At 45.3% G+C, this 25,952-nt stretch overlaps 2 protein-coding genes across 2 annotated transcripts; both read left to right on the top strand.

Annotated features, from left to right (window-relative positions):
• The first annotated feature begins 767 nt into the window (after window positions 1-767).
• On the top strand, window positions 768-8,780 carry znf622 (zinc finger protein 622). The gene is made up of 8 exons (XM_063220513.1): window positions 768-857; window positions 1,955-2,284; window positions 2,995-3,241; window positions 3,772-4,059; window positions 4,287-4,449; window positions 5,098-5,213; window positions 5,377-5,520; window positions 7,854-8,780. The coding sequence occupies exons 2-8, from the start codon at window positions 1,967-1,969 to the stop codon at window positions 7,985-7,987; spliced, it is 1,410 nt and encodes a 469-aa protein (XP_063076583.1). The 5' UTR covers window positions 768-857; window positions 1,955-1,966; the 3' UTR covers window positions 7,988-8,780.
• Window positions 8,781-12,591: 3,811 nt separating this feature from the next.
• Window positions 12,592-24,365, top strand: d2hgdh (D-2-hydroxyglutarate dehydrogenase). Its single transcript, XM_063220514.1, has 9 exons — window positions 12,592-13,358; window positions 15,256-15,313; window positions 17,206-17,345; window positions 18,931-19,124; window positions 20,686-20,854; window positions 21,269-21,412; window positions 22,008-22,150; window positions 22,483-22,648; window positions 24,059-24,365. Exons 1-9 carry the CDS (start codon window positions 13,022-13,024, stop codon window positions 24,325-24,327), a joined length of 1,620 nt encoding a protein of 539 aa, XP_063076584.1. The 5' UTR covers window positions 12,592-13,021; the 3' UTR covers window positions 24,328-24,365.
• Window positions 24,366-25,952: the final 1,587 nt, after the last annotated feature.

Raw genomic sequence — 25,952 nt, forward strand, 5'->3', positions numbered from 1 at the left:
AAATATATTATTTTAAGTTATTTTCTGGAATTTCTTTTTGATATTCTGTCTCTCCATGTTTGAAAACATATAATCATACATTTATAGACTGATCATGTCTTTATAAATGGGCAAACCGGCAAAATCAGCAAGGGATCAAATACATATTGGACTCACTGTAGGTGATGATGATGACAGTGTGCTAAACGAGAGCTCAGGGTACTGATGCATGCATGCATGAAACAGGTTGGTACTTTGTGGTGTTGTGCATTTGTGTCAAGAGAGTTAGGTTTTTTTTTATTATTATTAAAATACATAACCGCATAGGCTTATATGGAGGATATCCAAGAAAGGGAGTCATTTGTATACATAATTACAGTAGGCCTATCTAATTAAGTTGCACAGGTAATTGTGTGGAATCTCATAGGTCTGCTGTATATCATGGTGAAGAACTGGTGTCTGGTTCCGCTGACTGCTTTGGCCGGGCCCAGAACAAAGTCATCTGAAATGGGCCTCCAGCCCAATAGACAATGTAATGAGGACCCAATGTTGGGCCCCCTCTCTCCCTGGGCCAGGGACGACTGTCCTAAAGACAGTTTTCACCTAATTTCGTTATTAATTTACCGTTTAAATATAAAAGGCATCTACATTAAATCTAAAGGTAATTTAAAAAATAATGACAATACACTACCCAGTCAGCCATAATGCATACCAAGAAAATGGAAGCAAATGTAATGCATGTTTTTGTCATAAATCCTCCCTTCCACCGAGGGGCGCAGTAGGGTCAGAACGAACGTAATCCTACTCGAAGAGTACCTCATTACGTCAGTCCCCTACCCTCGTGTTGTACACAGTCTTCGCATCATACATAACTGTCGGTAAGTTTGACATTTTCTCAGGTTTTATAAAAAACAAAGCCTTCATTTGAAGTACTGGAAGTCCACTCGATATGACAAACAGGTTGTAAAAACTGACGTAGTGGAATATTGCGTGTGCAGGCTACGGCATAAGCTGGAGTGGTTGTTTGGCATGATGACACTAGTAGCGAGATGGCTAGCTGGTTTTATAACCCATTTCAAGTGTTGTATTGGCACAGCACTGGTGTTCTTGTACAGTTATATTATTTGTGGACATGATAAACCGAAATGTCCAAGGTAATTTACAAACCGCTGTCTCTAAACACAAATGGGCAGGTCGTGCGCTACTGCCTGTTAGTAATCCCGAAGTTTAGCTCGTCTTTGCCCTATCATACCAGGATGTTGTCATGTAATTTCACTTTACATAGCCTACTACACATTAGTACACCATGGAGATGCACGTATTCACAGCAAAGTCGTGTACGTGACGTTCTCCAAAGTATTAACTAGAGAGAGAACAACCTTGCCATCTCGGTATTCGCGATGTTGGGACATACAATGTCTGGTAGTAGACGCACCTGAAAACAACTGAGCGCTTCCATTATTATCTATTTCGCATGCGGGTAATTGTTCGATGTACATTTGTATTCATCTATAGGCCAACGCCCATGTTGAAAGCTATGGTATGATGAGATGCAAACGGTGTCCATGGGGAAGAAATAATAATTATTTTCTTGATCTGGAAGGAAGTTGCAGTGTCCATGCAACATGGGGCAGTCATGGCCTCATGGTTAGAGAGGTGGATTTATTAAAATCAGAGGGTTGCAGGTTCGAATCCCACCCTTACCTATACCTACTCCTCCACCCATGGCTGAAGTGTCCTTGAAGCAAGGCACCTAACCCCACACTGCTCCAGGGTCAGTAACCCATACCCTGTAAAATAACAATTGGTTTGGATAGAAAGTCATTTAAGCGGAGAATCTTTGATCTAAGTGTAACGAAATGTAATGCAGCAGCAGCCGTTTTATCACTGTTAGTTAACATGTCACTAGAGCTAAGAAGTTGTGAGTTTGTTGGTCGTGTCTTTGAGTGTTCCACCTGTCTGTCTTTCCCATCAGACAGAGGGGGCCATGTCTTACACCTGTATCAGCTGTCGGGTGGCGTTCGCCGACGGCGAGGTTCAGCGAGCACACTACAAGACGGACTGGCACCGCTACAACCTGAAGCGCAAGGTGGCCGACATGCCGCCCGTCACCGCTGAGAACTTCCAGGAGCGCGTGCTGGCGCAGCGGGCGGCAGCCGAGCAACAGCAGCACCAGCTGGACCACGGCAGCGGGCAGACCTGCCTCACCTGCAACAAGCACTTCAGCAGCGCCAACGCCTACACCAACCACATGCAGTCCAACAAACACCAGCAGGCCGAGAAGCGAGCGCTGGCTGCGGCCCAGGCAAGTAGTCAAGTCAAGTGTACTTTATCGTCAAAAATGTGTAGCAGGGTTGGCACAGAAGTTTCCGGTCTCCAATGTGCAGAACTAACCACACATATAAAACATTGTCATAAATCACATACACTCACACCACACACACTCACAATGTGCAGTAGGGGTAGGAGTAGGGGTGTAAATCACAGCCTCCATGACGATACGATTAGATATCGATTTCTTAAGGCAGTGATTCGATTATTTGCGATACTTAAGAATGCCCCACGATACAGTACGATTTGATTCTATACAATTCGATTGTCGAGTCCTTGTGCACAAGCCTTCAGCAATACAGGTGCAGGTGTGAAGCAGGAAAAGGTGATCAAAGATGAAAGTTGCAGTATGCAGTAGGGCTGTAACGATACACTCAACTCACAATTCGGTTCGTATCACGATTTTTGACCTACGGTTCGATACACCCCACGATTTCTGAAATGTATCTCCACTGAAGTTTGGAAACACTATCACATCGAATCATAAGGTTGTTTTCTGGACTAATGGGTAATAAAACTTTGAAAGGGTGTATCACGATACTGCCTCCTTGTATCACGATACAGTATCGTGACTCTGTGTATCACGATTTCTCGGTTCGATACAATATCGTTACAGCCCTAGTATGCAGTGTGCTGTGTCTTCTGAACTTTCATATATCGATAATTATTATGACACCCCTACAGGCGAGTGTCCAGCGAATGAACGAGAAGAACCTGGAGAAGGGGGCGGAGCTGGATAAGGATGCCCAGAATGCAGCGCTGCAGCAAGCGCTGAGAGACCAGCAAAGACACACACCGTCCAAGGCCACCGCCTCCGCCACACCTGCAGAGAAGAAGGACCGGACGCGCCCAGATAAACCCCCACGGCTACAGTGGTTTGAGGAGCAAGCCAAGAAGATTGCAAAAGAGGAAGGAGAGGAGGAGGAGGAAGGTAGGATCACTGAAGACCATTGGTGCGTTTCTCAAAACCATAGTTGCTAGCCAGTTAGCAGCGGGTAGTTGTCAATGGGAAATTGCATTGGATATAACAAAGTAGCTAGTGTAGTTAGCAACTATGCACCCCAGAGTTGTATAAAGTAGAAGTACTCTTACAGCTGTACTGTAGCAGCTAGTGTTGTAATTACATATGTAAGAGTACTTCTACTTTATACAACTTTTCTGAAGGCCTTGATAGAATGAGCTTGGTCTGTGTAAGGCCACGTGTTTGTTAATGTGCAAGTCCGGTCTCAAGGGTGTGTTCAGTTATCTCTTGTTAGTTGCCCTGGTTGGAGGTAACTTAACATTAATAACTTACAGTAATATTAATAATAATAGTAAATTAATAGAAATATTCATGAGTAAATAAACAATAATTAATAGGTTGTGAAACAGCTACTTCTGCCATTGTGTTTCCAATTCTGCAATCATCGTAGCTTTCTATGCCATTACTACTGACACTCAAAACTTCTTGTTTTCTTGCAGAAGAGTGGGAAGATGTTGACGGCGATGATGCTGGTAACGATGATGAAGACATGGGAGAGGAGGAGGAAGAGGATGATGCTGACGAAGAGGAGATGGAGCAGGGGTCGTCGGCGGGGTCAGAGAAGCCCGAGGCGTTGCCGGGCTCCATTCCGGTGACAGACTGCCTGTTCTGCAAACACCACTCGCGCTCCCTCACCATGAACGTGGCCCACATGACCAAAATACACAGCTTCTACCTGCCAGACCTGGAGTACCTCGTGAACCTCAGGGGCTTCATCGCATACCTGGGTAGGGACTCTCTTACACACACAAGTGTGTGGTTGGGTTTGGTTTGTGTGTGTGTGTTTGTGTTTGGGGGTTGTTGTTGATATGATCTATCTGGGTATTGATGGGGAAGGGAGGTTTATATGACCATCCTTAGAATGGGGGGGGGGGCTGTTAAAAGCGGTCAGATCCATCATAAACATCCCCAATTTGAAACAATCTTTTATTGACGTGTGTGTGTGCGTCCCCAGGTGAGAAGGTTGGCGTGGGTAAGGTGTGTCTGTGGTGTAATGAGAAGGGGAGGTCCTTCTACTCCACGGAGGCCGTGCAGAAACACATGGTGGACAAGAGCCACTGCAAACTCTTCACAGACGGAGACGCCGCACTGGAGTTCGCAGACTTCTACGACTTCAGGTATAGTACGCTACAGCAGTGGTTCTCAACCAGGGTGCCGCAGGCCCCCCTCAGGGGTTCCGCGGAAACGTGGCTGATAAATAAACTATGTAATTTAACACATATTCGTCTAAAGTAATAAAGTATTGCTTAGTCAGTGCTCAGGAGAGTCTTTCATCTGCCATTTACACACAATAAAGTAAATGTAGGTCTCCCCAGTAAGCTGCAACTTCGAACGTAGGTTTTGTGACGTCTCCAAATGTGTTACTTTTCTAAGCTTTTGTGGTATCCGATGCGATGCCATGTTACAGCTTGTTGCTTAGGGGTGCCTTGAAATTTTTCAGTAATTGAAAGGGTGCCTCTCCTAAAAAAAGGTTGAGAAACACTGCGTGCACTGCACGCGTGTTTGTGTGTGTGCGCGCCATAGAGTCTGGCCTGGGACTGGGGCAGCTTCAGCATTAGTATATAGGTAGTAGACGGTCACGAAAGAGACGAGTCTTTACTTGATAAAGTGCTCATGTGAACTAACTCGTTAATGTGTAAAGGAATCTCATCTGTCTGTCCTTCCTCTGGGTGCAGGAGTAGCTACCCAGATGCGCGCACACACACACACACACACACACACATATATGCATTTATTGCTCACGTTTCTCCTTCCTCTGGGTGCAGGAGTAGCTACCCGGACGCTGGAGATGGAGACGACGTGGAGATGAGGGATGGCGAGCTGCCCGACGACAAGAACATGGAGTATGATGATGACACGCTGGAACTGACCCTGCCCTCAGGTACACACACACACACACACTCTAAGGCTCTGAATCAACTTTTTTCATCACTAGCCAAAATGACTAGTAGATGTTAATCTTACTAGACAAAGGCACACTCACTAATGAGTCAAAATGGCTATGACGTTAGTCTTACTGTGTGTGTTTGTGTTTTTGTCCTCAGGTGCTAAGATCGGCCATCGCTCCCTGATGCGGTACTACAAGCAGAAGTTTGGCAACCAGAGGGCCGTGGTGCTGGCCCATAACCAGAAGGCAGTGGGCCGGGTCCTGAGGCAGTACCGGGCCCTGGGCTGGGGAGGAGACGCAGGTGAGGAATCACACACACACACACACAGCTATAATCTGGTACAGGTCATCTTTTTAGATGCGTCCCAGCATCTCTATAAGAGGGTCTGTCTGTCCGTCCGTCCGTCCGTCCGTCCGCCTTCAATTGTGTCTGAAACGCATTCCTTCAATTGTTCCTTCCTGTGGCCACAAGGCGGCAGACTTGCCATTTTGGACCGGAGCGAATGCGTGCAAGCATAGCCTTTCTATACTAAACCGGATGCTAACGTTGGCGAAAAGTAGCCTAGCCACAGGCTAACTGACAAACGTGAGGCCAACAACTCAGCCGATCGTGATGTACGCCACAAATAGACCAATCGACCTCATATTTAGACACTACAATGTTGATTTCTGCCTTCGATTTTCATCAGTTAAGAAATCTAGCGTCGGATTAACACATTATTAAGGTAGTAAAGCGAGTTGCCGCCATGTTTGTTTTCCAGAATCACCCGGGTAGAGAGCTCACGTGCAGCATTCTGGGTAATTGAGTTTCACGTTATTAATGCACAAAATGCGTGTTTTTTTTTTAAATGCAGTGAGTTTAAAAAATCAAACCAACTGCCATTTGGAAGGGCAATGGTGCTTTTCGTTGCGCTCAGAGAGAGTACAGGAGAGAACGCGTCTTTCGTAATTGCTTTGCAGTCGTGTGCATTTGATAAACTCTGGCACGGAAGTTCACTGCTTTGTGCCTTGACGGTGAAGCTGGTATTGAAAAAAAGTCCATAATTCACCTTAAGGGTGAACCCATAAGCGCATGATTCACCCAAACGGTTTTATTTATTTATTATTTGTCGATGTTTAGATTCTTTCCCACATGCACATAATGCTGAAATGGCGTGATACTAAAGGTTGTTAGGCCTAATAAATGTCTGGTAATTTGTAATGTTCACTTCATCTAGGCTATGTGAAATTTCAAATCATAGCCTATGGTTCTTTTCCAAATCCAAGAATGATGATAAGCTTATTATACCCTAAACTGCAAAAAATAAAGCCATGTCTCGCCATTTTGCTGCCTTGCTGCCTGCCTGAGTGTCCATGATGACCAATAAACAAAAAGTACATCCTCGGGGGGCGTTGACAGGCTAGGAGGAGGCCGGGGGGGGGGGGGGGGGGGAGATGGCATATTTGGAACGGGCATAGACGGACGCATCTGTTGTCCGCCTGTCGGACTTGTTACTTCTGTAATCAATGTGTATTGTCCATGGTCCCTGTTGAACTAAACTAAATAAACTAAACTAAACACACACACACACACACACACACACGTACGCCATCTGCGATCACTGGTTGCGAGTATGATTGTCCTCCTGACAGAGGGTCTGGTCATTTGTGGGTCGTCAGATCCACAATCTCTTAGGGATGTAAATCAAATCGAAATGTATCGGAAGTATCGGCCGGCGATTTAATTGAATCGCATCGTATCGTGGGGCATTCTTAAGAATCGAAAATAATCAAATCGCTGGCCCCTGTGCAATGCCCTAGCTCCATAACACAATAGTAGTGGAAAAGTAACTGGAAAAAATCAAATCGAACCGAATCGCATCGTATCATGGGGAATTCTTAAGTATCGAAAAAAAATCGAATCCCTGATTTAAGAAATCGATACCGTATCGTATCGTCATGAAGGCTGTGATTTACACCCCTACAATCTCTGTTACAGTAGTGGCATAATGTAAATTTATATCTTGGAGGTTGTAGTTTGTGCCGACACTGAAAAAGGTTAACGTCTGACGGACAATAAAGTACACAAGTAGTGCTGTCCTGTCTTCCTTATTTTTACCTGGGCCATGTTTTTTCATCCCCCTGTTCCTGCCTGTTTGTTTTAAAAAAAAAAAATAATATGTAATACTTGGCATCTGCATCTATTGTTCTGTATATTTCCTGTGCCCTTTGTATCTGCAAGTGTTGTTTGCTATAAGGATGTCCTTGACTGTAAGTTGCTTTGGATGAAAGTGTCTGCCAAATGTAATTTGTCCAGGTATGAAAATGAGAAAGTCCAAGCAGGACATGTGAAATTAATAAAGACATTCTAATTTGTTGTGCCTTAGTCAGAGAACTGTTTCTCATTTTTTTAACCTGGATGTACAACACTTTCGGCTAAAGAGCACCAAAACCCAAAAAGCCTACAAATGATCTGGATTAGAGCATGCCATATTCTACAAACTCAGTGTAATGTGTTGTGTTCCAGGTAAAGCGGGCTCTCTGCAGTATATGTAATGTGATGTGATGTAATGTGATGTGATGTGATGTGATGTGATGTGTTTCAGGTAAAGCGGGCTCTCTGCAGTATATGTAATGTGATGTGATGTGTTTCAGGTAAAGCGGGCTCTCTGCAGAGGCCTAAGGACATGCAGTATGTGCAGCGCATGAAGTCCAGATGGCAGCTGAAGATGGGCATGAACAACAACGCCGTCAAGCAGAGCCACTTCAGGTGCCAGGTCATGTTCTAGTCATTGACCCGACCCGGCCCGATCCACACGCCACTCCGACTCCGATTCGACATGACCCAGCTCTCGACTTCGCTTCAAGACTCTGCTCCAGTCGACTCAACCTATCCTCATTACATTTCTGCTTCGTTCAGTGCAAGGAGTGGTTCCTACAGGAGCCACTGTAGTAGCAGACCTCTATATCCGCTAATGCAGGGGATCCCTACCTTTTCCAACCCAGGGCCCACTTGAAATGTTCACAAATGTTCAGGGCCCTCCTCTGAGCCAATAAACAATAAAACTCCAATAAATCAACTATCAACACACACAAAATATGAAATTAGATTTTTTGAAAATGCTTTCAAGGCCCTCTTGGAATTCCTTCAGGGCCCACTAGTGGGCCTCGGCCCACAGCTTGAGAATCATGGCGCTAGTGCTTACCCAGAGAGGCCCTGCTAGAGCAGCAACTTATCTGCTTGCCCCTTGTTTGTAACTAACTGGCTCAGTTGAGCTGAGAGTTGGGTTGCCTACCAGTTTGTGATCCTTGACAAAAACAGAGATGGGTGACTTTTCTCATAAGTCACTGGTGACTACAGATGTCCCAGATGGCTCTGTCATACCTTTTCAAAAGGCGAATATTTTGATATTAAAAACCAGTCTGTATTTTCCGCAGTGTGAAATGACATCTGATTTAACTGTGATGGTTTTATGAGGTCCATAACCATGTGTAATAAATAAGCGTGAATTCCGTTGTGTAAAATGCATTTATAACAAATCTGTACAGCGTAAAGAAATAAAGGTTAAGCTAATAATTACATTATGGTTTGTGTGTGCCCTTTTGTATGATGGTTTATTTTGTTCCTAATAGTGTGAATTGCAGTCAGATGTTGAGTTGACAATGGTACAGAGATGCATTGAAAAGAAGTCATTGCTGATGGATGGAGCAGGACACCTTTTCAGATGACACTGGAAGCAACTGAGTCTGTAAGACCAAATATACTGCCCAAAGTGGCTTTACGTCAATGTATTTTTTGCATATTTTTTTCTCTTGCCATATGGCCAGACCATAGAGGTAGAAAATAACACTAGAGAGGACACAGCAATTTGCGACAGCACTGGGAAATGGCAGCTGGAGCTTCCTAACTTCCGTAGGTAGTGTAGGTACCTTCGGGCAATGCAAGTCAATGGAGAACACGCCCACCCCTGTCAAAAAATTGACTAAAACTGTGTGAATATGAAGTAACAAATTAATCAAACAACAGATTTGAAATGGCAGGCTAAATATCTACTAAAATCATATGAGTCGATAAAATACATTTAAAAATCAAATAATATCTTTTATGAACATAGTTAGCAACACACTTCAATTGTCCTTGTATAGTGTGTTGGTGGACATTTTCACATGATTAAGCCATTTTTGACAGAGTTGTGCCTCGTTCTCCGTTAATTTCCAGCTCTCTGATCTACCTACAGATAATGGCCGCTACAGATTGCCGTAATAAGGGGGGCGGGGTCCTCTCTAGTGTTATTTTCTACCACAGACCTGTATTGTTTTCTACCTCTTTGGGCCTGTAGCAACCCAATGTAAGTAGGCTGCCGGATGTGAGTGCCCGGATATCCGCCCGAGTATTTACGTCTATTTTACCTCAGCTACTCGATTTCGGTCGTGTATTTACGACAGTTTAACCTCAGCTACTTGATTTCGGTCCGATTTGAGTCTGACTGAAGATGGAAGGGACATAGGTGCCGTGCGTAAAGAGCCCACAGCACATCGCCGTTTCGGCGACACCAGAGAGTTCCTTGATCTCCCAATCAAAAGAATAGGCCCGGTGACATCAAAATAATAATACAAATAATAATAAAATGAAATTATAACTTAAACCGAATTGATTTGGGTGTGAAAATTAAACTGTCTCAACCGGGCACCCAAAGGGAATCCATCAGAAGATAACGGCGTGACTTTCTCGTCGGCATTATTTTGTTTTTATTATCCAGGAGGACTGAGCTGAAAACTGCAGCAGTCACCTTGCACAGTTCTAGCTGCTCTGAAGCACGTGCGTGTCTAAGCAAATCATCCTGCCCATTCGCAATGTTAAATAAAACGTTTTGCACAAGCCTAAAATAGATGCACTGTCTGTCACAGACACTGGAATAGCCCGTTTCGGAAGGCATTTAAGTCACGAGTTTACCCAGTCTAAATGTAGCTAGCACTCGGGAAGTTTCTGAGTGTTACTCCTTACATTAGTGAAACATAACATCAGGATATCCTACAAGTTAAAAGAATATCTGGGCATAGCCTTCTCTCTGAGTTAGAAAACAGCAGCTATGCCGCATATTGTGTAGTTATTATTTGGTGGTGCAAAAACAACACGCGAAACAATGCCGCATATTAGGCCATGATTATTGGTGATCCCGAAACAACAAAACCACATTGGTGACTACAGCCTGCCTAATACATTTAAACATAGCCTAATCATTTGATTGTGCCACGTAGCCTACATTTAAAAGTGTTAAACTGGGCGCTGAATATAAATATTGGAGCCATTCTCCCTCCGTGTCTATACAGCAGAGGCGCGCGCACGCTCTTACTTCTGTATTAGCCTATATGAAAATATCCTAAAACGGTCACAACATCAGAGGACAATCGTGGTGGAGAATACTTGCGGCGGGGGCCGAGACCGAGTTGTTACGGGACACTCTTAATCTTATTGAAGGGAGTGGACAGACCATGCTCGATACTTTACCCGGTCTAAATGTAGCACTCGAAAAGTTATGCCGCATATTGTGCAGATTATTTGGTGATGCCAACAACACGCGAAACTAGGTACATTGGAGACTACAGCCTATAATTTAGACATAGCCTATTCATTTGACTGTGCTATGTAAACGTATAAGTGTCAGTACAGAATCAAACTGGACGCTGAAATATTGGAGCCAGTAACTTCGTGTCCGGTGGATATTGTGCAGATGTGTGCGCGCGCGCACAACTAATTTCTCTCCCAAAGACACGGGCACTCAGGATAACTGTTTACACGAGCTGTTTAAATAATGTGATGCACGTTCTTCATGACATGGCATGGTTTGGCCACCCTAAATTCAACATGACTGCATTCGCACATATCGTTTAAACATCCATGATGGAATTGCCACTCTTAATGTGCAAGTATTGGATATGAAAAAAAGATCCTAAAACGGTCACAACACCAGAGGACCCGTGGTGGTGTGGTGGATATTTGCGGCGGGGACCAAGGCCGAGTTGTTACGGTGTCATATTATAGAAGGGACAGTCAGACGACACAGCGCGACTCACATAGGGTAGCTGTGGTACCGCAAAGCATTCCTGATGGTGGAAATGAATGCAAATGCATGCAAATACTCGGGCGGATATCCGGGCACTCACATCCGGCAGCCTACTTACATTGGGTTGCTACAGGGCCAGACCAGAGAGGATTTATAGAGGAGAGGCCAAACTGGCAGCTTCTTCCGGGTGGTACTGTCCACGGGGCGGCGATGTTCAAGCAGAGGAGAGCCGTCAGAATGAATGGGGGTCCTATGAAGCTCCACAATAGACGCAACTGATGTGTCCGATATGGAAGGTCACCGGTTTTCATTTTATTTTTCCTAAAGGAAGTGTAAATTGCCCTTCCAAATGGCATTTGGTTTGATTTTTTAAAGTCATTGCATTTTTTTAAAAACACGCATTTTGTGCATGAATAACGTGAAACTCAATTACCCAGAATGCTGCACGTGAGCTCTGTACCCGGGTGATTCTGGAAAACAAACATGGCGACAACTCGCTTTTACTACCTTAAAAATGTGTTAATCCGACGCTAGATTTCTTAACTGATGAAAATCGAAGGCAGAAATCAACATTGTAGTGTCTAAATATGAGGTCGATTGGTCTATTTGTGGCGTACATCACGATCGGCCGAGTTGTTGGCCTCACGTTTGTCAGTTAGCTTGTGGCTAGGCTACGTCTCGCCGACGTTAGCATCCGGTTTAGTTCCCCATTCACCAATTGGATGTCGTCATTTCCTTAGCTAGAAGCTAGTGAAGACTGACTCACAAATGTCGAAGCTGTAAGAAACTAGACGGATATAACTCCTAGGTTACTGTGTTTTAAATTGTAATGTTTAATTTGCAGTCAGAGACGACCGTAATATGTCCAGGTTTCAGTTGCTAGGGAGGACTTATTGTGGGCCATTAGCCCCAGCCCAATAGGGGAACCCCAATCTGCTCTGTCTGAACAGCGCCCCTAATGCAAATCCATTGAACTGCGGCCAAATTTTGTATAATGGGGCGAATAGCCTGTGGGACGGCTATAGGTAGAAAGGCTATGGCCAGACTTTCACATCATTTTTTCTCAATGAGGCTGTGTCAAAATAAAAGCCACAATAACAATGGTGATGACTTAAAGGAGAACCTATCAGCAGTTAGTTATTATACACACATTTGTGTAATTAGAATCTGTATGATACATTTGACACTAATGTTTTTTGTTTGTGTTTTTTGTCACTAAAAAGGCAGGGCTGTATGGAGAGATACACTTTTATTGTGATACAAACTGCGATGGTCATGAAACGTCAGTTTTTGTCGCCGGCTGGTGGAAGAGCTTTGCGTAACTGGCTGGTTATTGGACTAGCAGCAATGTGGTGCTTCTGTGGGGTTGTGATTTAACTGGATCCGAAGTGAAAATCTCCTCTCAGTGGATGAAAGGTGAGCTGTTTACGAGGTGTGGCTGCTATCGTTGACCGCTGTCATTGTTACACAATACCATGCTGTAAAAATGTCCCTGGTCAGGTTGCAATAATAACCTTAGCCTGTTAGCCAGCCACAAGTCCAGTGACCACACTGCTACTTCTGAGAAGTAAACAACTACCCTCTACCCTTTACTTACTTTCTGTGGCCAGTTGTTGAGTAAACTGAGGTGTAATAGCAGTCACTCGTTGAAGTTAGTTAATAGACACTTTATGACTAGTTACTTACAAATGGCACTCTGACAGCTATGTGGTGAACCTAAATGCAACATTGTATCAATTCACCAAACTTTCTCCAGCGATGACTACAATGTTGCACCGACTCAATCCACAACGCTTGAAGGCTGTTCTGAAGGTGGTCTCAAAGCACGCAGTGTCTTCAAGGGCACCAGTGGAAGCTTTGACAGCCGCGAGGTTTCTCTGGAGTCCACTATGCGGCTCGTACCACCGACCCATACACAGTGGAGGAGGTGGCCGAGATGGGCGATCTCTCCCCAGCAGCGCTCCTCCACGGCTCCCCTTCTCCCGGGTCACCGAGGCAGACCTCGCCTTCTTCCGAGAGCTCCTGCCAGGCCGGGCCATCACAGATCCCGACATGCTGGAGTCGAGCAACGTGGACTGGCTGAAATCTGTGAGAGGTGAGTTGGTTGCGTTGGAGTAGGCTTGGGACTGTACACACGTAGGCCTAGTTAAGAATTAGTTATGATTTCTAAATATTCTTACATGCCTCAGGGCATTGCAATTGTTTTTCCACTTACCATATGGTGCAAGGGTGTAGTTTTAGGTGTGGGTGGTGGTGGGGGACATAATCTACAGGCCCATCACTTTTCAGATAAACCTAATTTGTCCCCACCTCTTATTACAAATGCAATGCAATTGCCAATTTGCAATGTCCAAGCCAAACCTACACCTTTGAGTGATTGTATTCTGTCTGAGTTTTGTTTGTTACATGCACCACACCACCAGTATTGCTGATGCTCTATCCTGTCATATGCAAGTTCTCTAGGGCAGTGGTTCTTAACCTGGGGTGCGGGCACCCCCTCGGGTGCACCAGAGATTTCAGGGGGTGCGCGGAACTTTGTTTGTGTTGAGGTTGTGACCAAAACTTGGCTTGCGGACATTATATTATGTTTTAAACCATTTGATGTATGCAGACGATCTTGCTATCATGTCCCCTAGTACTGTTGGATTTCAGCAGCTACTCAATGTGTGCTCTGAGTATAGGGTTGAGTTTGATGTGCAGTACAATGCAAAAAAGAGTGTTGTGTTGATATGTACTGTAGAACCCAGGAGGATCATAAAGTGCCTTTTCCAACGTTCTACCTGTCAGGGCAACCAATATGTGTATCAAGCAGTATAAAATATCTTGGGCACATCATCACTGACAAGCTGGAGGATGATGCTGACATGTATAGGCAGAGACGAATGTTGTATGCACAAGCTAACATGTTAGTAAGAAAATTTCATTACTGTCCTGATGATGTGAAAGTAAGCTTGTTTCGTGCCTACTGTAGTCCTATGTATGCATCTCCATTATGGATCAACTATAAAAAAGAAACAATGCGTAAACTCCAAGTAGCATATACAGTAATGACTGCCTGAGGATATTGCTGAAAAAGCCCAGGAGTTGCAGTGCTATTAAACTATTTTGTGACTCAGGACTATGTACTTTACAGGCTCTCCTAAGGAACCTAATGTTTAAGTTCATGTGCCGTTTGGATAAGTCTGAAAACTGCATTATAATGATGCTCACAAGTGCCAGATATAGCTCTGTCCGATACCAATCATATATGTGGAAAGAAACATTGGTATGGCTGCCTTGTAAGACCGTCATGACATAGTTTGTATATGCTTTGGCATCATTGCTGTTTTTTTGTTGTTGTTGTTTTTTTAATTATTATTATTTCTTCTTTTTCCTGCACATTCTATTTCTATGTATATGTTGTGTGTCTGCCTATTGGGCCCTGAGCCTGTAATAAAGTTTATATATATATATAATTAGGCCACATAAAAACCAAGTTAATACATGTTTTGGTCTCCATGTAAAGGCATTAAGATATTGATTAGTGTTTCAAGCAAGAATCACTGTAATTAATCACGTTAATCCTTTTTCAGTGCGTATACACGTGTAGAAGTTTGGGTTGGGGGTGCGCGGCTAGTCTGTTTTTGGCATAGGTAAGGGGGTGCTTTTAAAAAAAAAGGTTAAGAACCACTGCTCTAGGCCATGTCTAGCTACATTGGTATTCCATGAGGATATGTTGTCTTTTGTGACTTGTTTGTTTCTGTCTGTACTGTCAGTCCTATGGAGTGTGTTTTCCGTTTTTTGCTGCTCTCTTGGCTAGGGCCCACTTGAAAAAAAGGCAACTGCCTCAATGTGTTTTACCCTAGTAAAATAAAGGAGAAAAAAAAATGATGCCCATTGGATAGAGCTGATCTTTCTCACAAATTGTATCAAGGCTTCATACTGTGCATTATTCTTACCACTACCAATATTCCAATATTCATTCAAGCTATTCTCTACAATCCGCCCTGCAGGTAACAGCGAAGTCCTACTAAGACCAAGGACTACAGAGGAAGTTTCCCAGATTCTCAGGTACAGTACTTACTGTACCTTACCTGGATACACTGATGTGTCGTCAGTTGAGGAGAGTGGGCTGTGACCATTTATTAAAACAAATCCCAAACTCCTCACTGCTTTTACAGACAACCCATTTACTGTATGCTGCAGTCTTTCCATCTTCTTGCAGCTCAAGTCAGTCAAGCCAAGTGTTAAGTCAAGTGTGCTTTAGTGTCAAATTCCTCCATATAATGGCATTGCACAGATGATTTCTATTTGCGTTATGCACGGCTACACCCACCTTACAGGAGGTGAATCTGCCTTAATGAGTAACAAGAGTTGCATAGTCCTTGAGTGTCACAGGGTCACATTCCACTCCCTTGACTTGAGTTCCTCTCTACAGTGATTATAGGCTATCGGGGTCAAGGTTGAAGTTCAGATGTGTATCAGATATGGTGCTGGTTGGCCTCTTAACACTAGCCTTAAAGGGACACTGTGTGAGATTTTTAGTTGTTTATTTCCATAATTCATGATGCCCATTCACTAATGTTACCTTTTTCATGAATACTTACCACCACCATCAAATTCTAATTATTCATTGTGACTGGAAAAAATTGCACTTTTCATACTGTACATGAAAAGGGGGATCTCCTCCATGGTCCGCCATTTTGAATTTCCAAAAATAGCCATTTTTAGCTGCAAAAATGACTGTACTTGGATCATACTAGGAAATATTTGTTAATTACTTAGTACATTTTCATGCAAATTTGGCAATAGACATCCCAGTTTCAATGAGCAGCATAATTGCAGTACCTTTTTTGACCATTTCCTGCACAGTGTACCTTTAAGTCTTGTTTATCTGTGTGGCCAGCCGTGCCCACTGGCTACCCTTCCAGTCTTTGGTATCCAGACTGGTAGTGGTAGTTGTGGTAGGTAGTGTACAAAGCAAATTGAAATAGACCTTACCCACCTAGTAGAAGAGGGGTCATGTGTCTTTGTTTGTGGTATGAGAATTGGAATACCACTCAGACTTCAACTTCCTTCCTGTGGGAGGCGTCGTATACATGGGTTCACCATGTTTGTAAACATGATGTTTTTAGGAGGGGCAAGACACTGGCAGGCAGCCAACCATGTGAGCTATTTTTTGACCGACAGCAGTTTCCAACAATCAGAGGTTGAGTTGTGCGTAGCTAGTTTCGCACAGTCAGGTTAAAGCAAAAAATTAGAACCCATGCATGTATATGGAGTGACGTGTTAGCACACTGTGCTACACAGTACCCATAAATGGATTACTTTTAAAGTAACCATAACCGCAGAAATACACCAGTGGCGATCTGAGCGAGGCGAGCGACGGAAGCGATTCTGGAGACTAGAGCGATATGCGCGACGAGCGTGACAGTTTGAAGTTGAAATCTTTCACGCTCGTCGCGCAAATCGCTCTGGTCTCCAGAATTGCTTTTGTCGCGCGACTCAATACAAAGTCAATTACTTCCGTCGCTCGCCTCGCTCAGATCGCCGCTGGTGTATTTCTGCGGTAAGGTGCCATTTATACATACCTGGGTATTTTGATAAACAAACATTTTTCTTCTCTACGCTTAGCAAAATATTTTCGTTCACATCAAAGGCAAAAACGCATAAATATGCTGTTGAGATCTGTCATAAATACCACGTTACCTGTCCGCCATAAGTAGAAGTCAACATTTATCTCTGTTTATATACAAACGCTAACCGAAGATAAATAAAAATCTCCACTTTTGGAGTTTTTTTGGAGCTTCGTTTATCGAGGGAAAACCTTTGTTTGTTTGTGAACGAAAGGCACAACCGAAGGGGGAGGTCTGCGTATACCAAAATACCAGGGTATGTATGAACAGCACCTTACACTGTCTTGTACTGGTCTGTATATTTCCCCCCTGTGTTGGTCTGGGCAGGTACTGTAACGAGCGGCACCTGGCGGTGAACCCTCAGGGTGGGAACACGGGGCTGGTGGGGGGCAGCGTGCCCGTATTCGACGAGATCATCCTCTCCACCGCCCTCATGAACCAGGTGCTCGCCTTCGACGGAGTGTCAGGTCAGTGGAGTGCATATAATACGGTTGAGGAGGGAAATTGTGCATGTCCCAGGTTAACCCATTTTAACCTGAGGACACCTGCAGAAAACACCTGCTACATGCCTTAGCCCTTTTTGGGAAAAGGTGCCTTCTTCAGCCTATAAAACCCTAAATATCTCGCCTTCCGAATGTGTTCATTTAGCTCTAACATACCTAGATTTTTTATTTCAAAAATCTCAAATGTCATCTGCCTGAATGCTGGGTCCATGCAGCTCCAGGTGCCTAGGTCAATGTTGTGTATACGCAGCATCCACCAGCATCCGTGGGTTAAAGGGACACTGTGTGAGAATTTTAGGTGTTTATTTCCAGAATTCATGCTGCCCATTCACTAATGTTACCTTTTTCATGAATACTTACCACCACCATCAAATTCTAAGTATTCACTATGACTGGAAAAATTGCACTTTTCATGCATGAAAAGGGGGATCTTCTCCATGGTCCGCCATTTTGAATTTCCAAAAATAGCCATTTTTAGCTGCAAAAATGACTGTACTTGGACCACACTAGAAAATATTTGTTTATTACTTAGTAAACTTTCATGTAAAGATCAAATTTGGCAATAGGCAGCCCAGTTTCAATGAGCAGCATAGTTGCAGTACCTTTTTTGACCATTTCCTGCACAGTGTCCCTTTAAGGTGCAGGACAAAGGCTGAATCACGTTTTAGAGTGAGGATTCTACACACTTTGAAATCCTTTTTTGTGTGTTTTTTTTTTTTAAATTCCATGGCAGAACTACGTTGCCATCATTGAAAGATCTTCTTCACATTCTCAAGAAAGCCTCAATGATCGAAACACAGTTATGCCATGGAATATAAAACATAAAAAGTTTCCTTCTGCCCTGAACACATGCACTGAGTTATGATGAAGCCCCGCCACTGACACTTGCCTTTGTTTTCACGAATCCACAAAGCTGTCACTTGAGGCTTTTATTTTGAAACACGTTGCTGTAGATTCTGGAGATTAGCGCTGGATTGTTGTCGTGGTTAGTGATGTTATTGTATTGGGGTTTTGGGACACATGGTGTTTGCATTGAAGGCTTTTGTGACGTTAGAGATAAAGATCCTAAACTCTGCCTAAAGGACTCTGCCACAAGGCCAAAGTGTCAAAACATTTCAATAAATTACAAATGTTTGTATCCTTTGTGTCACAGGAGAGTTTCTTGAATGTCATAGACTGTATCTGTTTTTGTGGAGGTTTGTGGGAGAAAACATCAAGCAAGATCTCATCTCATCTCATAGGAGAGCACAAGCTAGTTTATACAGTATGTTTGGTCATAGATTGTATCTGTTTCTCTGGAGGTTCGTGAGAGAAAATATCCAAGCATGTTTTGAAAGTTCTTCTCTGCGTATCTTGTGTTTTATTTAAGCCTTTCAACTCCAACTGATGGAAAACAGTTTAGTGTGTATCAGATCTTTGATTGAAGATTATGTAGTGCTTCCCACTAAACAATTCAAGACAATTCGGTGGCCTACATGGATGGCTTTTCTCTCTGTGTGTGTGCGTGTGCGTGTGCGTGTGCGTGCGTGTGCGTGTGTGTGTTCTCCAGGCATCCTGACGTGCCAGGCGGGCTGTGTGCTGGAGACCCTCTCTGGCTACCTTGAGGAGCGCGACTTCATCATGCCGCTGGACCTGGGGGCCAAGGGCAGCTGCCATATAGGGGGCAACGTGGCCACCAACGCGGGGGGGCTGCGCCTGCTGCGCTACGGCTCCCTCAGAGGGACAGTGCTGGGGCTCGAGGTGGTACGTAAACACTTTTTCAAATATATTTATTTGTGCTTTTTATGCCTTTATTCGACCGCAACAGTGAAGAGTATGAGGGGAAGTGATTGGGGAGAGAGAGATGGGGTTGGACTGAGAAATGACCCAGGGTGGACCTTTGTAGACCCATGATACATGGCCACCAACGCAGGGGGGCTGCGCCTGCCGCGCTACGGCTCCCTCAGAGGGTCAGTGCTGGGGATCGAGGTGGTACGTATGCAACCCGCTGTGTTCCCGTGCAGTCTGTCACCCCCCTCGGGGTCTCGAACTCGCCACCTTGGCAATGGGAGTCACAGCACAATACCGCTGGACTAAAGGACCAGTCCGATAGCCCAATGCTACTGATACTCTATTAGCGTGTTCAGGCCGACTGAGAACCGTGCTGGAGCCCGTTTCCGCACTCAATCGCGAACCGGCCGTCGTGTTCACGCCACAGATATTTGCGTTCACAAACCGAAAAGTTGGTTCGCAATGCGAACCGCAAAATACTAGGTTTTTCTCTGCAAACCGTGACGACAGCGTGGCCGTCAGCAGGTTCATCCGGGTAACACAAGTCACGTGCGGAAAAAGTTCAGTGCCCGGTATGAACACAGGCGGTTCGCAGGCAAGCACTTTAGTGCCGAACGTAACTGGTGCGGGCACCGACACCGGCTCCGTTCTGGTCGGGAGGGAGGTTTACTAACATTCCATGCCGCACTCTGCTAGTTGGCCTCCGTTACATGTAGACCTTTGTAGCCCCATAATGCTCGCCAGTCCACAGGTGAAACGCTGTAATTATCATTTAAAAGTTAACTACCATAGTACTACTCTACTATGACATAACACAGGGCCTTTAGTAATGAACTATGACTCTGTTCTGGTAACAGCACATTTATAACGCTGTGTCTTAACGGGTTAAAATATTCATTGTATGTATTTACTTTTTATGCCTTAATTCGACTGCAACATTAAAGAGTATGGCAGGAAGTGACAGGGAGGAACAGAAATGGGGCAGGTTTGAACTTGGGACATGACCCAGGTCGGACTCAAACCCGGGTCCTCATGGGCATGCAAGCCCAAACAATGGGGGCGTAGCACGCTATGCTACAGCTCCCCTAGACCCCTTTTTCATTTTAATTTAACTTTCAAGTTTAAGTTAGTGTGTTAATAGTCGGATGAAAGCAGGGGAACATTTTTTTCTCTCTCTCTCTCTCTCTCTCTCTCTCTCTCGCTCTCGCTCGCTCACACACACACATGCACATGGGTTGAATTCTAATGCTGTTTTGTTGGCTGTTGTAGTCTCCCGTGTAATGTACTGTGGCCAATAGCATGAAACATGAACAGCACAGTAAACAAATATGAAAGATTTCAAGATAGTTTATAGTTCTTGTTCTTTTTTTTATCCTGTGTGTGTGCATACATGCTTGTGTGTGTGTGTGTGTGTGTGTGTGTGTGTGTGTGTGTGTGTGTGTGTGTGTGTGTGTGTGTGTGTGTGTGTGTGTGTGTGTGTGTGTGTGTGTGTGTGTGTGTGTGTGTGTGTGTGTGTGTGTGTGTGTGTATCCAGGTGCTTGCTGATGGGCGGGTCCTTAACTGCTTGGCGACCTTGAGGAAGGACAACACGGGTTACGACCTGAAGCAGCTGTTCATCGGCTCCGAGGGCACGCTAGGAGTCATCACCGCCGTCTCCATCCTCTGCCCACGCAAACCCAAAGCCGTCAATGTGGCATTCCTGGGTAGGAACATTTTACAATATACTGAACCATAATATAATTTAATATCGAATTGAGTTGAATTAAAAAGCTGACTTAATCAGAACCGTTGCACATAAATCCAACATCAGGACAATGGTTGTATTTATTTTGAATATATACAATGTTGGGTATTAATGTCATGTATCGTGTAGCGATCAGTGGATGGGTGATGGCAATTTTACTGTTTGCATCATGATGCAATACCATTCCTGATGAAAGTGAAAAAATATATATATTTTTCATTTTTATTTCTTCATCAGGAACCTTCAGTGCGCATTATTATCTGAACTTTTATAATTGATCCAGTTGTCCTGCCTCCTTACACCTGCTACTGTATTACTGAGGCCGTGTGGACAAGGACTTTCAAGCCAATGCTATTCCTCTTTTGTCCTGCAGGGTGCGATAGTTTCCACAACCTGCTGGAGACGTTCCAGTGTTGCAGGGGCATGCTGGGAGAAATCCTGTCGGCCTTCGAGTTCCTCGACGCCTCCTGCATGGGCCTACTGGAGACACACCTCAAACTCACCAACCCTATTACAGGTCACACACACACACACACACACACACACACGCACCCGCACGCACACTCGGGCCTACTGGAGAAACACCTCAAACTCACCAACCCTTTTACACGTCTCACACACACACACACACACACACACACACACACACACACACACACACACACACACACACACACACACACACACAACCATATATGTGTAAAAGCTTCTAAGGCCTAGAGAAGAGAGTACACTGTGCACAGAGGATTAAGTCCGAGTGTTTATGCCATTGGGAGCACATATGGCTTTTGCCATGAAACCACGGGCAGTAGTGGCGCAGGTGGTAGAGGAGCCTGTTCGGCAACCAGAGGGTTGCAGGTTCAAGTCTCACTTCCCCTGAATCCCATCAATGTGTCCTTCAGCAAGATACTTAAAAAGATACCCTGAAATTGTTCCTGGTGACAAGGTGGTACCCTGCTTGGAAGCCACAGCCACCAGTGTGTAAATGTGAGTGTGAATGGGTGAATGTGACGCACACATGTATAGTGCTTTAAGTGCTCGAAGGAGTGTAAAAGCGCTATATAAATGCAGTCCATTTACCATGTACCATGAAATGGGGTTTGGCTCTACAGAATGTCCCTTCTACATCGTCATAGAGACCGCAGGGTCCAATGCAGAGCACGACGAGGAGAAACTCCACAACTTCCTGGAAGAGGTGATGTCAAAGTCCTTCGTCATTGATGGGACGGTGGCTACGGAGGATGTCAAAGTTAAGGTAAGTGCTCTATGAAACTCATATACTCGTGGAAACTGGCCAATTGTACTGATTGATACATTTTGAAAAAGAAATAAAAATATATTAAATAAATAAAGGTGGAAATATGAGATTTCTGCTGGACAACGGTTTATTCCTGTGTGTGTGTGTGTGTGTGTGTGTGTGTGTGTGTGTGTGTGTGTGTGTGTGTGTGTGTGTGTGTGTGTGTGTGTGTGTGTGTGTGTGTGTGTGTGTGTGTGTGTGTGTGTGTGTGTACTTGTGTGTGTGTGTGTGTGTACGTGTGTGTGTGTACGTGTGTACGTGCGTGTGTGCGTGCCTGCGTGTGTGTCCAGGCGCTCTGGTCCCTTAGAGAGAGGGTGACTGAGGCCCTGACCCATGACGGCTTCACCTACAAGTACGACATCTCACTTCCTGTGGAGAAGATCTACCAGATGGTCACGGACATGAGGGAGCACCTTGGAGACCGCGCCAAGAACGTAGTGGGCTACGGACACGTGGGTAAGAACTTAGTGGGCTACGGTAGGTGCTAATGTCACTAGGAGACCGTGCTAAGAACTTAGTGGGCTACGGACAAGTGAGTATGTGTTATGTCACTAGTAGCGCATTCAGGCCGACTGAGAACCGTGCTGGAGCCCGTTCCAGCACCTAATCACGAACCGACAGCATGGTCGTCAGCAGGTTCATCCGGGTAACACAGTCACGTGCGGAAAAAGTTCAGAGCCCGGTATGAACACTGGCGGTTCGCAGACAAACACTTTAGTGCCGAACGTAACTGGTGCGAGCACCGACACCGGCTCCGTTCTGGTCGGCCTGAAAGCCATACAGGAGACCGTGCTAAGAACTTAGTGGGCTACGGACACGTGGGTAGGTGTTATGTCACTAGGAGAGTGTATAGCCAAGAGCTTAGTGGGTTATGGACACGTGGGTAAGGACGTAAGGTGGGCGATGGACACGTGGGTAGGTGTTTTGTCACTAGGAGACCGTGCTAAGAACTTAGTGGGCTACGGACACGTGGGTAGGTGTTATGTCACTAGGAGACCGTGGCCAAGCCACGGACTCGTGGGTAGGTGTTGCATCACTAGGAGAGCATGGCCAGGCTAGTGGGCTATGGGCATGTGGGTAAGGTGTGGCCCAAACCAGAGCTATACAGAGGGAGAGTCAGTCCACTGTGTCCTAGGGACGACTTCCGCATTAGCAAAATTAGCTGTTTTAGCGTCTCGGAAGTGCTTAGCGTTGCGAATGTTAGTGCCTAGAAGTGGGCGTAGCACACAGCAAATGCAATGCGATGCAGTGCAGGGAATATGACAAGACTCGCTATTCGTAGTAATAACTTCAGATAAATATCACAGATGGTAAAACTGTTGTGATTATCATTACCGAGACAGTTACTAGTTTACTTATTTGTGGTGATTACCCCGCAGTATAGTTCGTTGGTCCTTATTTTTGACTTTTTATGTGGTGGTTCTATGTTGAGTTTATGGAAAGACAGCCGCTTAAGGCACGACCTCGATCTCGTTGAAAGGCGGGGCTGCAATTTTTTTCCTGGTCCTCCATTCGCGTAACTCTCCCTCTGTATGGCTCTGGCCCAAACCATTTGGGCCACTGACCTAGATAATACAGTATATGGACAGCTGGCTTCTATATAACTCCATCCAATGGTTTTGAAGCATTCATATTTAGGTCAGTGGTTTAGGCAAAGAGCATAGTGGGTCATGGACATGTGGGTAAGTTTTGGACCAAGAACATAGTGGGCTATGCTGCTGTAGAAAAGTAAGTGTAATAACTAACTACATTATTTTGTCAAAAGTGAGTTCAGTGTATCAAAGTCTTACCTGTGTGTGTGTGTGCGTGTGTGCGTGCGTGCGTGCGTGTGTGTGTGTGTGCGTGTGCGTATGTGTGTGTACCCAGGTGACGGCAACCTGCACCTGAACATCACGTCCCCGTCTAAAGACCCCGCCCTGTTGGCGGCCATCGAGCCGTACGTGTACGAGTGGACGTCGGGCGTGGCGGGCAGCGTGAGCGCAGAGCACGGCCTGGGCCTGAAGAAGAGAAACTACATCTACTACAGCAAGCCCCAGGAGGCAGTGGCCCTCATGGGGGACATCAAGAGCCTGCTGGACCCCCGAGGCATACTCAACCCATACAAGACCCTGCCTGACGACATTAAACAGCACTGACACTGGATACACACACACACACACACACACACACACACACACACACACACACACACACACACACACACACACACACACACCCTGCTGGACCCCAGAGGGATACTCAACCCCTACAAGACCCTCCCCGATGATATTAAACAGCACTGACACTGGATACACACACACACCCCACAACACGACATAGTCTACCCCTACAAGACCCTGCCTGATGACATTAAACAGCACTGACACACACACACACACACACACACACACACACACACACAGACAGACCATGCTGGAACCGTGCAACATACTCAACCCATACAAGACCCTGCCGGACGACATTAAACAGCACTGACACACACACACACACACACACACACACACACACACACACACACACACACACACACACACACACACACACACACACTCCATGCTGGACCCCAGAGGGATACTCAACCCCTACAAGACCCTGCCTGATGATATTAAACAGCACTGACATACACACACACACAATACAGTACACACACACACACACACACACACACACACATTGACCTTGCTGGACCCCGGCGGCATACTCAACCCCAGACCAGGGCCTGTACTGGGCCAGCACTGACACTGCACACTGTAGAAGAGTGAGTGCACACGTGGAGAAGGTCAGTTGTCCTGGAGGAAAAGGGGTCCAGAAATGGGTCATGAAATGGGTCCTCATCACCAATTATGACTCCTTGGGCCCCTGGGCCAGGTAACAAGAAAAGGACCCCCTCCATGGCTGTTGCTGATTTCCATATATACCTGTACATGTTGTTGGGGGTTCAATACAATTGTTAAATGTGCAATTTTACCGCAATAGGGGAATGGAAATATGGAGGCTTGTACATCAGGGGCCCCCTTGGCTCTGGGCCCCCTGGACCTGGGCCCGGTAGGCCCGTGTATTAATCCGTCCTTGCCCTTACCTGGGGGGAACAGCGCTGTGGATCAGTGGGCTAAGGTGCCTCCCATGAAGCAGGGGACCTGTGATTATTGTTTATGCCTTTTTTTGTGACAGGACAGTTAAGAGAGTGACAGGAAGCGAGTGGGGAGAGAGACACACCGAGAAGGTTCGGCAAATGACCTGGGCCCGGGTCCCGGGCCGGAATAGAACCCAGGCCACCGGTGTTGGCAGTCAAGTGCCCAGCCGATTGAGCCACAGCTGAGCCAGGCGACCACGGTTCGATTCAGGCCCAAGGTCGTTTCCCTATCCTTCTCCGTCTCTCTCTCCCCACACGTTTCCTGTCACCATCCCCAACTGTCCTATTGCAACAAAGGCTAATGCTGTACTGTAAGCCCAACAACAAACTATAAAGTCATCACTTATCAACACTATCATACTGGGGACTACAGCTCAAGTTGAAGCAATACAGCTTCCTGTACAGTTTAATGAAAATCTGATTATTTTGGTCCTTTTTTTACAAGGCGTTTGGCCTGTGGGGGGATGATGCCAATTGAGGGTATGCGTTGGACTTAACGTAGCAAATCTATCATTGTTTTTTTAACATTATTGGTGTCCTTTAAGTCCGAAGCAAGTGTGGCAAATCTACACTTGTAAAAGGTTTTTAAAAATGTTATTGTTCTACATTATGTCTGAAGTAGGACAA

The sequence above is a fragment of the Engraulis encrasicolus genome, chromosome 16, assembly GCF_034702125.1.
Source record: "Engraulis encrasicolus isolate BLACKSEA-1 chromosome 16, IST_EnEncr_1.0, whole genome shotgun sequence".
Classification (NCBI taxonomy): Eukaryota; Metazoa; Chordata; class Actinopteri; order Clupeiformes; family Engraulidae; genus Engraulis; species Engraulis encrasicolus.

Bases quoted from the DNA above. Each gene is read 5' to 3' on its own strand.
- znf622 (XM_063220513.1), top strand. From the start codon at position 1,967: ATGTCTTACACCTGTATCAGCTGTCGGGTGGCGTTCGCCGACGGCGAG. The intron at 3,242-3,771 runs GTAGGATCACTG...GTTTTCTTGCAG, and splicing joins AGGAGAGGAGGAGGAGGAAG to AAGAGTGGGAAGATGTTGAC. The intron at 4,060-4,286 runs GTAGGGACTCTC...GTGCGTCCCCAG, and splicing joins GGGCTTCATCGCATACCTGG to GTGAGAAGGTTGGCGTGGGT.
- d2hgdh (XM_063220514.1), top strand. From the start codon at position 13,022: ATGACTACAATGTTGCACCGACTCAATCCACAACGCTTGAAGGCTGTT. The intron at 17,346-18,930 runs GTCAGTGGAGTG...TGTGTTCTCCAG, and splicing joins CGCCTTCGACGGAGTGTCAG to GCATCCTGACGTGCCAGGCG. The intron at 19,125-20,685 runs GTACGTAAACAC...GTGTGTATCCAG, and splicing joins CAGTGCTGGGGCTCGAGGTG to GTGCTTGCTGATGGGCGGGT.